Genomic DNA, 13,369 nt, shown 5'->3' with positions numbered 1-13,369 from the left:
TTTCTCTTATGACTCATATTTTCCCTTTTATTTGCATACTTGGTAACTGTTGATCAGATGCTAAGTTTTGTTGATTGGTAAATTTTACTTTATTTTCTTAACAAGGTTTTGCTCTGGCATTGCAGTTTTGAAACATCTTTTAAGCTTTGTTTGGATGGACTTTGATTCATCCTTAGTGGTTATTTAGCCCTCCTACTAAGATACTACACTTCTGAGACCTCTTCCCAACCTTCCCATGTATTTTGAAGTCTCTACACAGGTTGGTGGGAGCACAGACTAGTCCCAGCCCTTTGTGAGTTTTAGGAATTGTTTGTGGTGCTACCTTGCATTGGTTATTCCCGGTTTTGGACCTACACAGGATTCCTGCCATTCAGTTTTTGTATCCAGTAATCATTCTATTCAGTATGTTATATTCAGTGTTCACTAATAGTATTCAGTCATTGAGCCCAGAGAGATTTTCTGTAGATCTTGCCTTCCTAGTTGTTTACTCTAGGAGAGTAATTTTCACAGCAATTATCTCTTTATGAACAGAATCAGAAGTCCCATATAACAGCAGTTTTATAGTGTGACAGCAAATAAAAACTAAGAAAGTGGCTATATTCAATTAATTTATCTAATTTGTCTAAGTGAAATAAGTTATATGTACTGCATTTGTGTTTATTGGGTTGCAATTTGGGGTATTTTTTTAACCCTAAATATACCACTGTTCTTCATTTTTATTTTAGGTCTGGCTCCATGCTCCATATGAACTTCATCTCTCCCTATTTGAACACTTTATTGAATTGCTCACAGAGTCCAGGTATTGGTTGATGTCTAAATTATTAGTTGTTCAGTTACAAAAGTGATGCCAGTACAGTGTATAAAATCTTCTTTCTCTTACAGTGAAGCTTCAAAGAATGCCAAGTTGATGAGGGAATTCCAGCTAATCCCAAAGCTGCTACTGACTCTTCGAGATATGTCTCTATCCCAGCCTACCATTGCTGCTATTAGTAACGTGCTGAGCTTCTTACTGCAGGGTTTTCCCAACAGCAATGATCTACTCAGGTAGTGAAAACTTCTGTGTTCATCGGTCTGTTCACTGAAAGTACCAATGAGATTAAGATGATTGAAGTGAATGTAATTGCTTCCTATCCCTGGATAATACCTGCAAAGTTAATACTATTCAGGATACTTGTGCATCATGAGAAATAGGCATGTATCTTGTAAACCATTTGTTGCCACTAGTGACTAATAGAATTTTGGGAGAATGGGTGTTAGAATTAGTTCAGTGAGATGGATTGTCCTGGACATCAAAGTGTTCAGTGTAGGAATTCTTGGTCCCCAGCCCTCTTCCAAGACCAGGCTTTGCTGCTTCTCCAGGGTATGTGCAGGAACACATATGCACATGCATGCACACCCGCAGTGGACATGCCATGTCTTTTGTATTTGTTCTTTATCACCCAAACTGATGATAGTATGTTATTGTTGCATATTCTCACCTTTTATTTAACATGAGTGTTATTTTGCTGCTAATGTGAAATACGGCTTCAGGCACATTTATGGAGTAAATGTAGAGCAGTTCTAATAGGCACTTGAGAATTCTCATCTTGGCCAGAAATGGAAGAAAAAAACTACCTAAGTTATTTTCCAAATAGAAAATTGCTTTTAACTGCACTTAATCACCTCTTGTCATGTTACTGCTCAAGTATTACAGATGACATCACACTCGCTGACTAGGGTATTCCCAGTAAAATAGTCTCCAGTTGATGCAGCATGTAAATTACTCACTTTATATTCAGTTACCTTGAAAGCATTTTTTTTTTAACTTGGCAACAGATCTAAAACTGGAGTTTAAAGGTTAATTTGGAGATTGTCATTATTAGTAGTAATATTTATTTAGGTCTTATCCTGGTATTATGATGATCACTTTGCTAAAATTTTCACTGTAACCTATCAAGGCTTTTATTTTTCTCTACATTACAAATTGAGAAATTAAAGCCCTGAGAGGTTAAGCTACTTGCCCCAAGTAACATGATTAAAAACTGATACAGCTAGGATTTTAATCTTACCTGTATTTTCAAAACCCAGACTTAACTATTAGGCTACAGTAGATCCATATAGGTAATGTTAGAACATTTTTATTTGACACCATACTGGTGAGTTTTTGAAATCATTTGAATCAGTGCATTAAAGGACTCATATTTCTGATGAAGTTTATTTTTCCCTGTATGTATTTTAAAACATTATAGCGTATTAATGTTAATTGTTCTAATGTTAATTGCAGCAGTTCTAGGGGAAGCAGCTGAAATACAGTCATGTAAGATCTATAAAAGATCAGTTAAAATAAGAAGTATTCTCTTGGTTTTCATTTCTTTGTTTTTTTATTTCTTAGTGTGTTGTTTTGAAGAGAGAAAAAATAAAATCTATAACCTCCTTTTTCTTGTATTAAAAGGTTTGGCCAGTTCATTTCTTCTACTTTACCAACCTTTGCAGTTTGTGAGAAGTTTGTAGTTATGGAAATAAACCACGAAGAGAAGCCTGACACTGGTGAGTCAGTTCTGGAGCTTGGAACCTAACTACTGTGCTTTGCCTTCTTCTGACACAAGTTAGACCTGAACTGTATGACACTGTTATTTTACTTTTCTCATTGAATTACTTTTCTTGATCTTTCACAGACGTATTTGTCTTAGACCAAGCCTCTACAATACACAGAAATACAGAATTAGCTACAAATTTAATAAGGGTGTGAATTTGCTTTAAAAATAAAATCTTTCCAATTTTTACAAGATTTATAGTGATGTTCCTTTAAACAATAAACTCTTCCAGTATAATTTTTGAACTTTATTTTTTTTTAATTTATATAAATCTTCAGAAACACAGATTCTTACCAAAGTGAATTGTATCTGTATTACTGTTATTTTAATTTCCCTGTTAAATATTTAATAATCATTGAGGGAAAGAACGTTTTACTAGAATCATGTAAGTGTAAAACAAAATTTTTGTAAGTTGTAATTCCTGAGCCAATGACAGCCACTTTTTTTTTTTAATAAACTTTCCTCCTTTGAAGCATATTTTTGCCTTGCTCGAATGTATTTTTCCTGTCATGTATTGTAGATCAGAAGTTGTACTTAGAAAACACTAAAAAGACCTTTTAAATTAACCTGTGATTAAATTCACAGTATTTTATATGTATTCAGCATTATTTACATCATTATCCTGTTACATTCTTCCCCAATCATGTCACATAAAAGAGTTCCTTTAAAACTCTCACAAGCCTATCCATCTGGGAGTTCTCTTCCAAATTGGCTATATCATTCAGAGCACAGCCTCTCTGGTGCTTCATAAGTAAGAAGAGAACGTGGTATAATTATGTTTTTCAAAGGAGAAACTAAAAGATTTGAGAGGCTGACTTCCTGCAAATCGTAGAGCAGAACATATAAAGCTGGTAACCACTTACTTCCTACTCATTTGGAACAAAGTTGGTATTTCTTTGGGTGAAGCAAAGTAGCAGTGGGTGAGAAGCACATAGATCAAATCAATGGATGACACTTGTTTAATGCTTAGTATTTGCCAGACAGTTTTAAGTGCTATATATAATCTTATAACAACCCTGTGACGTTGGTCCTCTTATTACCAGTTTTACAAAAAGTGAGGAAACTGAGGTCTAGAAAGATTAAATAAAACCAATTTACTGAGATCCCATCACTGCATTTAAACTATGGTAGTCCAAACCAGCATTCTAAGCTTTTAAGCCTTGCATTATTCTACCATATATTCAAAGATTATTTCCAGGTTCTGAATTAATGTAAGCTGAGTAAATAGGAATTGAAAGAAGACTACTGTTAAAATCTGAGTGGACCTATATAACATGTTTATTTCAAGTATAAAGAAATGATATAGGAAAAGTATTTCTCTAGTCTCCATACTGGACATTGAGATCAATAACTACAACTCTAAACCAACATTCTAAGCTTTTAACCACTGCATTGTTCTATCAATTCAATATACACGGATTATTTCTAAGTTCTGAATTAATATAAACCAAGTAAATAGGAATTAGAAAGGAGAGTACTTTAAAATCTTTGAAACTATAAAACAGATTTATTTCAAGTATTAAAAAAGATACAGGAAAAAATATTTCTGTAGTCTCCATATTTCTTGCTGATCATTGAATTCTGTAACTACAGCTAGTGTTATAAAAAAATTTTTTTGACAAGAGCACAGTAGCAGGGATCTATAAATTAGGAAAATTTTCTCTTGATCTGCCAAGCTGATTAGATTAGAATTCTTCTTATTAATTCATTGCCATTTGAAAGATTACAGAAAGCCAAAAGGATTTGCAGGTCTTGTTAGTCTATGACATTAATTATTTGTGTGGACTGGACTGTCTTATGTATAATATGTTTCCCAAAACTTAAAACTGTAATTTTTTTCTTTCAAATAGTTCATACAGTCTTCAGGATACACCCACAAACAAGTGATTTAAATAATGCTGAACAGTGATACAATAATTAATGCAAAATAAATAGCATGAAAGGGCAATGCAGTGGGGAGTAAACCATCAGTTTGAATGGGAAGAAGTTAACCTGAGAGTTTCATTGAGTTCATTGTTTAAAACTGTATCTGAAAATTAGGGAAACATAACTGACAGTGAAAAAACTAGGCATAAAAACCAAGAAGAATTCTTAATTTCTGTGTAGATTGTCATTTTATCGAAAGGAAAAACTGAAAGGAAGTAAATCCTTAGTCAGTGTAAGTTGTGTGGTATGCCTTCAATAAGGCGATTTGTAAATTACCAGTCATTTGCCTACTAGAAGGGGAGGGAATCTTGAGTTCCCCTTGGTAAACTTAAGGCACCCTCCCCAGTGATTAAGGCACTAAATTAGCATTTTAAAAGACAAGTGTTTAAGGGTAAAAATGGTCCCTTGCCCAAGCAAGTAAAAGCATATAACCTTGGTCATTCAATTTTAGCCTGAGCTTCAATTATAGAATAAAGAAAAGAAGTCATGTTTATTGTGACTTATTAACCTACAGCTCGATGTGGCAGAATTGGGCCTGAAACACTGGGCCACGGATCCCAGTCCCTGTGCTTCCAGGACTATCCACTGAGAGCCAGATGCTTTCTGCCTTCCTCCCTTCCTTCCCCAAGTTCTCTTGTACATTTCTGTGCCTTTCCCTCTGGTCTGTGCTATTTAAGTCTAGCTCTCCTTTATGTATTATAATTATTGAATAATTTATGCTTCCTCTTTTCATTTTTAAATTTGAGAAAATTAACTATTTAAAAAGGAACTAGAAATTAAGGATTTGCATTGTTACTTTTGTTCATGTGATCCTTACTGTTATGTGATCACTTTGCCCTGTAAGTACAAGAAAGGAATATTAATATAAAAAAGAGTTCACAGTCTTTACTATCCCTTTTTTAGATAAACTTTCCTGATGGCTCAGACAGTAAAGAATCTGCTTGCAATGCAGGAGAGCCTGGTTCAATCCCTGGATCAGGAAAATTCCCTGGAGAAGGAAATGGCAACCCACTCCAGTATTCTTGCCTGGAAAATCCCATGGACAGAGGACCCTGGTGGGCTATAGTCCGTGGGGTCACCAAGAGTCAGACACCACTGAGCAGCTAACACATAATTAAATGAACAGTTTTAATGATTTTAAAGAGAAACGTTTAATAGACCCTTTTTTTGTGTTCACTGTAGTGGAAAGTACTCCTAGAGAAAATGTTTTCTGAAAGATATATTTCAGTGATATTTCCTAGACCAGTGTTGGATATTTTATCCTAGTTTATCTGCTAGGGCAATTTAATGTATTTCTTTTCATTGCAGGAACTGAAGAAGAGTTTGGAGGTCTTGTATCTGCTAATCTTATACTTTTGAGGAACAGACTTCTGGATATCTTACTAAAACTGGTTTACACATCTAAAGAAAAGACAAGCATTAATTTGCAGTAAGTAAAATCTTTTGAGATTTGGTGGTAATAGTTGATTTTACTAGTTAATTCATTATAGACAAAAGAAAGATTTGCCTTTGACTTGTTTTTAATTTATTTTTTAATTGGAGTGTAATTGCTTTACAGTGTCATGTTGGTTTGTGCTATACAGCTGCATGAATTAACTATAAGTATACATACATCTTGTTTGCTGCTAACTTTTAATAGATTTCTTTTTAAAACCCTGAAATTCATAGTATCTCAAGAACAAAAGCTGGTCTTAGTTTTCTTTTTAATTTGAAATCCCAATCCTTGAAATTAATGTTTTGTTTAATCCATCTGTCTGAATAGAGCTTGTGAAGAGCTGGTCAGGACGCTGGGCTTTGACTGGATTATGATGTTTATGGAAGAACACTTGCATTCTACCACAGTCACAGCAGCCATGAGGATTCTTGTTGTCCTACTGAGTAATCAGTCTATTCTCATCAAGTTCAAGGAGGGACTCAGTGGTGGAGGCTGGCTGGAGCAGACAGATTCTGTCTTAACGAATAAGATCGGAACTGTATTAGGTATGGGACTTTTATAGTCGGCTGCTTTGAAATGAGCTTTGTGTTGTATGTTTAAATTTTAGGTAAGCTTATACTGTTTGATTTATCTAACAACCATTAAGAGTCAAGAACTTTAATGACAGAATGAAAAGCATAAAATTAAAAAAATTTTTTTTAATTGCAAGTCAAACTGAAGTCAGAGACAGGATATCAAGATGTGAAAACTCAAGTAAATTTCTTATGATTTCTTTTGTTTATAGTTTCCTTTCTGACCTATAAGTAAATAATTTACAAATTATTAGAATGAAATTAATACTAGTAATCAATAATTTGTATGCTTATTCCTTGCCAGTTACACTTTTCATTTTCACTGTAACTTATCTTTACAGTAACCCTATGAGATATAAATACCATCATACCCATTTTACAGATGAGAAAGTCAAGGCATAGGGGTAATGTCACTTGTCAGCTAAGAAGTGTCAGAATCTGAGTCCAAGTCATTCATCCAAAGCCCATGGTTGTAATAGTTATGTTATATTACCACTCAAGATTTAAGCTCATCAGAGTGTCAGCCAAAGCTCCTTATTCTCTGCTCACTGACTCTATGCTGTTTACAGCATTGAACTGAGCATTTAAATAATAATAGAAAATTATGGTTTCCTATATTAGATTCATGTGAACTAATATATACATTCCTATTCATGTTAATGATCTTATTTTGGAAAATGCATATTTAATATAATGTTTTTATTGAAAATTATGGTCATTCAGTTTGTAGGGTATTTTAAGATTATGTTTATGACATTACAATTTGAAATCATATAATTGTATTCTGCACTAAGCACTAAGAGTAACTATTTACCCTCTCCTCGTCAGATGGAAAAATTAGGGACCAGATTTTAATATGTAATTTGTCTGTTAAGAAAAAAATGTAAAAGTATCAATACCTCGGTGTAACATGTGCTGTCCAATGTTAAAACAAATGGTAGGAAGAAAGAGCTTACACCAAAGGATTGTTTTTATTGTTATTTCACATGTGAAAAATGTCTGAAGGAATTTTGTAAGTGATAAGGAAAGAAATTCAGAAATTCACTGTGAAATGATTTCTCAAGAAAATGAGCTCCTTTAAATATTTTTTAGTATTATCATTATAGAGACTTTTATCAACAGTTTTGTCGCAAGAAATGTAGCTTATTGACCTTAATGGTAGCTAGTAGCTACTAAGAGAATAAACAACAAAAGGCATAATTCAGTGTGAGTTCTGTAGAATTCTGTGGGAGTTTTTAATGCTGATTGACAACACTGCTTCTCATTGAAAGCCAAAACAACACCCAGGTTTCACCTAGCACTTTGTGGTTTGCAAAATTCTTTAACATATGTCATGTCATTTACCGTCATGATTCCAGACACAAGTATATGTATTTTATGGTATATAAGTTATATTTTATAGGAAAACCTAATGAGTATAAATTAAGAATTAATTCCTCTCTAATTAGGGAAGTAAGACTGCTAAATACATAAGGTCCCTGAGTCATGGAGTAATATTTCTGGGTATCTTTCTTCTGTCAATTCTGTGGGTTTTTTTTCTGTCCTGCACCACTTCAGTAATATCAGGATCTGACCAACCAAACTTCATGTTTAAGAACTTATTTGTCCTTCCTTGGCACCTGCCTGTACATTATGTATGCTACTTTGGTTCTAAAAGAGGAATCTAGGTATTTAAGTTTCATTTAAACTCAATTCAATTTAATATCATTTTCTCTGAATATCTATCTGATATATACATAGATACTTGTGTACATATACAGAAATTTATCTCTATATATTGATATATCATCTCAATGGATTCTATTTCTCTTTGAGCTGATGAACAGTATGTTTTGAATGTTTTACTCACATTAGTTTTCATCAATTTTTTCTTTATAAAAATACCTTCCATACATAGCTGTAGCTTCAGTTCAGTTCAGTCGCTCAGTGATGTCTGACTCTTTGCAACCCCATGGACTGCAGCGCACCAGGCTTCCCTGTCCATCACCAACTCCAGCTACATCAGCTATAGCTTAAATCTAAATTAATGCTCAGTTGTTAAAAACATATTAGATATTCCTTAAGATCAGTTATCGGTAGAAATAGAGTGTGAAAATTTGGAAAGGAAAATAAATGCTAGCATTGCTTTTCATTTAGGACCTATAGTTTGATCAAAATTTATTTTCCTATTTAATGTATAAAATACCACTTTGTTCATTTAGAATTTACTACAAATGAATATCACCCAGTGTTCCTTATGCAGCTGGTTTTTTAGGAACGTGGTGATGTTATTAAGAGGACCAAGGGAGACCAGGGCTTCCCAGGTGGCACTAGTGGTAAAGAACCCGCCTGCCAATGCAGGAGACGTAAGAGACTTGGGTTTGATCTATGGGTCAGGAAGATCCCTGGAGGAGGGCATGGCAACCTACTCCAACTCCGGTATTCTTGCCTGAAGAGCTCCAGGGACAGGGGAGCCTGGTGGGCTACAGTCCATAGGATCGCAAAGAGTCAGACACGACTGAAGCGACTTAACACACACACGCAAGGGAGACCATGCGACTTCACAGGCTCCATTGGGCCACAGGTCCTAGTGCCACCCCTCATTAACTTTGTGACTTCAAACAAATTGCATACTTACCACATTTTATTAAAGGATAATAGCAATTTCTTACTCACATGCTCATGTTTAAGAAATGAGACAATATATGAAGAGTTTGGTAAATTGCTGTCCAATTTTTGTTAATTAGAAGAACATATACTCCAGAGGATTAATTAATATCACACTGAGCAATTTATTTGGACTCTTTAAAAAGCCACCCAGACACAAATTTCTCTTTCATTATTTTAAATAGTAGCAAGTATGTGCTACTTTGTCTTAGAAAAAAGAATTTGGGGGAAAATGTGGATATTCATTGAAATAAAAATTGCTTCAGAGTAAAAGTCAGTCTTTCTTCTTTGGTTGCTATTTGCAAAAATTTTCCATTGAACCTCTGGCCAATATTCCTTCTGTACTGAGCAGTGTACTAGGTATGGGGTTGGTGAGAGAACTAATTATTTCCCCAAATTACCTATGTAACAGAGGAAGCAGGATTGATGGAAAGGCTGGTGCTATACACCACACAGATAAGTAGTTATCTCCTGGCAGAGGTGTGCTTCTAGAACACACTTTGGATGTCCAGATACCCACAGTCACAGTGGGCTCGGATTTGCTGTCCCTTGGCCAGAAAACTTTCCTGCAGAGTTACAGATCATGCAAGGAAAGATTACTTTGTATATTTATTTTGTCCTATCTCTAAATTTGTAGGTCATTTAAGGCTAATTAGTTTATAATATTCAGGACAAATGAAATATATTAACTATTATGGCTATCATATTTTTAAGTTACATTTTTAGTAGTATCCTACAATCTGGCTACTTTTTAAATATTACTTTCTTCTTAGGAATGTTAGAGCTCTTTGGAGGTCGTTCTTGGTCGGTGTTTTCTTCTTTTTTTTTTAATTCTTTGGTCATGCCCTGCCCCCCCACCCCCCCTCCCCCACCCGCCACCGGCAGGTGGGATCTTAACTTCCACAACCAGGGATTGAGCCCATTCCCCCTGCATTTGAAGCACAGAGTCTTAACCGAGTCCCTGGATGTCATTCTTTTAATGAGTAGAATTTATCTTACCTCTTGTATCTGACTGCCTCAACTATGTTTTAAGACCTAACTCTTTGTGACACCATGGACTGTAGCCCACCAGGCTCCTCTGTCCATGGGATTCTCCGGGCCAGAATACTGGAGTGGGTAGCCATTCCCTTCTCAAGGGGAACTTCTCGACCCAGGGATGGAATCTGGGTCTCCTGCATTGCAGGCAGATTCTTTGCTATCTGAGCCACCAGGGAAGTCCTATCCTAATAGACAGGCTTCCCAAAGTCAAAGAGAAAGTAAAGTAAAACTTCTGACTGGAAGATTAATTCCAAAGTCGAGTAGTTAATTGCTTATATTAATATGAATGTCCAAGATGGAAATGTCACATACTCTGACATACTCCTTTCTGTGTAAATGTAACATGGTAATCAATGACTAATTTCATCCTTCTCGTTGTATTTCCTCTTAGGATTCAATGTGGGCAGGAGTGCTGGCGGACGATCAACTGTCAGGGAGATTAACCGGGATGCTTGTCACTTTCCTGGCTTTCCGGTGCTTCAGTCATTCCTTCCTAAACACACTAATGTCCCTGCTCTCTATTTCCTCCTCATGGCATTGTTTCTGCAGCAGCCCGTTAGTGAGCTGCCTGAGAACCTGCAGGTCAGTGTGCCTGTCGTCAGCAGCCGATGTAAGCAGGGTTGCCAGGTAGGAATTACCTAGTCGGGTGTAAGTGTAATTACATTTGCCAAAAAGTCACTGTAGGGTGTTGAGTTCATCACAGTAAAAACCAACTGGTTCCATCCCTATCTCACTTTTGGGATTTGACTGGGGTCATAGAAATCTGAAAATACTGTAGAAAATTTTCCCAAAAAGAAGTTCTGTGTTCCTGTTGTTCTTTTTCTCTTTATGATTATTCTGTGTGATTATATACATGGGAAGATTTTGGATGGTATTTTAATGATGATCAAAAGAATTCGAGTAATGTGATTTTATCTAGAAATATAATTAATTTCTGTAGAATTAAAAACGAAGTAATGTGCATTCCACAAATTAATTGGGTAGATATGAAAGGATTTTTAGTGCAAATTCTGATTAGAAAAGTGTTTCTGAATTCTTAATGATAGGTAATGTCCATATTAGGAAAACAGTAAGGCTTTACCTGATTTTCTAATCTTAAGATTATGTGGATATCTATATATAGCTTATGTTTGTAGCACTGCAGAGATGTAGGAATTTAGTCTTAAACTCAATGACACTTCCATAATAATCCCAAGATGCTATTCAAATCAGCCATAGTAATCGACAAAACCTTTTAAATGAAAACACTGAGTCTGTACCCTACGTTAAATCATGCTACAGATGCATGAGCAAAGCAGAGTTTGGTTACAGACGCCATAGGCAAAGTGTTATATAAAACTACTATGAATGAATCTCCTCAAACTGATTTTTATTTGGTCAAATCTTCATCTATATGTAATCTAAAAGTGAATTAGAACATTGCTGAGAGTGGGGTGTGGGGAGTAAGTTCACTGTACTTTTTGAATAGATCCTGCTTAAAGCCATTAATTCTTTAATTTCATCACCTAGCTAATTATTTTCCTTAGGAAAAAAAAGAAAAGGATGTTTTTAAGATAGATAACTAGGACACTGATACATAAGATTCACTTTGTCTTGTAAATGTGAAAATGAGTTTTAAAACATAGGAGGGAAGAGCATTAAGTCTCTATCTCTTCTTCATTGCTCACTTTGAAAGAAAATAATTTCAAAGAAATTTTAGAACATTAGAACTTGTGAGGGTCTCTACCGAGAAAAATTGACAGTACCTAATCCTGATTTGCTTTCACCTCTGCAGTTTGATTTAGATTCCATCTGGACCTTTATCTTTGGAGTTCCTGCCTCCAGTGGAACCGTGGTCTCATCTATCCACAATGTGTGCACAGAAGCTGCTTTTTTGTTACTGGGCATGCTCCGAAGCATGCTGAATTCAGTAAGTCCCCAGAGACTCTGACACCTGTCGGTAATTCCTCCTGCCTGGGATTCCTTTATAAAAGTAGGGGAATCCTTTGGTAATCTAAGTCTTTATTTACTACGTGGTCTCTGGAACCTCACCCACTCTGTTTTATTTAGTGTAAGGACAGACCGTGAAGTTGTTAAGATCCTGAACTCAGGAGCTGGATTCAACATCCCAACTCTGATCCTCCAGACATACTAAGCTCATGTGCCTCAGTTTCCTTATGTATGAAGTGATAATGAGGATAAAAGTTACCTCTTAGGACTCTTGTGAGGATGTATGAGTTAACATGTACACAAAGTGCTTCCAAATGTACCTGGTATAGAATACAAACTTTATTAAGTGTTAACTGATGCTGTTAGTGCTATAAAACACATATTTCAGTGTATACATTTATATAATAAATATACTGTATTACATGCAATTGCAACAATATGTTACTTGAACTTTTAAAATCACTTCTATTTAGAGGCTCAAAATGTTATCAGTGCAAGTTTTACTTAATGTTTTCATTTTCTCTTTTAGTTATTTCTAACTTAGATATGAAGCACTGAAAGAGTAAATGACAAAATTTATGTTCGTATCTCTCACAGGAATGCTGTGAATAATGATTTAATTTTTTTTCTTACAAAATTCAGGGTCACATTGTAAGAAGAATTATTAACTAGACTCATGGATTACAAGTACCTGAAAAATCTGATTTTAGTCAAAACTGTTCTTACGCAATCTAAGAAAAGAACATTGCTCTTAAATGTGTTAATTTATAATGCTTTGGGATTCTGGTTTTGGTTTCTATTCATAAACAATTATAAAAATCTAAGCTGAAAAAAAAGACTCTCTGGGCAAGTATCAGAAGATAAACATTGTTCATATAGAGTCTTCCTTTTTTTAGTAGCATCATCATCATTGTTATTGTGGTAATGCTTTTAAGGAAAAGAAAACTCCTGTGTGTCTCTTTTACTCAGTCTTCTACAGCACTGCTTTACTTCTGACATTTCAGGTCACCAAGTATATAGAAGATTTTGCCCCAGTAGCTGGGTGTTCCACCATTCAGTTCAGTTCTGACACTATCTGCCAGGATATAGCATCCAGTTCCACAGGTTAAGGGCTCAGTCTTGTAAGATACTCCCCTGCCCCGCCTCCACCAATCCTGCCCCACTTCAAATGCCAGTCAGAAGTCCAGGTTGTTACCTGTGCTTCTGACTTACTAGTTGTAAATCACAGGTTCCTGTGTCTAAGGAAAACA

At 35.3% G+C, this 13,369-nt stretch overlaps 1 protein-coding gene across 3 annotated transcripts in view; it reads left to right on the top strand.

Moving 5' to 3' along the window:
- WDFY3 (WD repeat and FYVE domain containing 3) overlaps positions 1 to 13,369 on the top strand; it is a 283,520-nt gene that overhangs the window by 186,269 nt on the left and 83,882 nt on the right. For all 3 annotated transcript variants that reach the window (XM_027544940.1, XM_027544939.1, XM_027544938.1), the window contains 7 exons: positions 726 to 799; positions 883 to 1,044; positions 2,432 to 2,526; positions 5,808 to 5,928; positions 6,262 to 6,479; positions 10,582 to 10,817; positions 11,965 to 12,099. In XM_027544940.1, coding sequence (XP_027400741.1) covers positions 726 to 799; positions 883 to 1,044; positions 2,432 to 2,526; positions 5,808 to 5,928; positions 6,262 to 6,479; positions 10,582 to 10,817; positions 11,965 to 12,099 — 1,041 coding nt within the window. The remainder of the gene's footprint in view (positions 1 to 725; positions 800 to 882; positions 1,045 to 2,431; positions 2,527 to 5,807; positions 5,929 to 6,261; positions 6,480 to 10,581; positions 10,818 to 11,964; positions 12,100 to 13,369) is intronic.

Source organism: Bos indicus x Bos taurus, chromosome 6 (assembly GCF_003369695.1).
Source record: "Bos indicus x Bos taurus breed Angus x Brahman F1 hybrid chromosome 6, Bos_hybrid_MaternalHap_v2.0, whole genome shotgun sequence".
NCBI classification, from domain to species: domain Eukaryota; kingdom Metazoa; phylum Chordata; class Mammalia; order Artiodactyla; family Bovidae; genus Bos; species Bos indicus x Bos taurus.
Note: the sequence above shows the minus strand (reverse complement) of the source record. Positions and strands in the feature narration are given on the sequence as shown.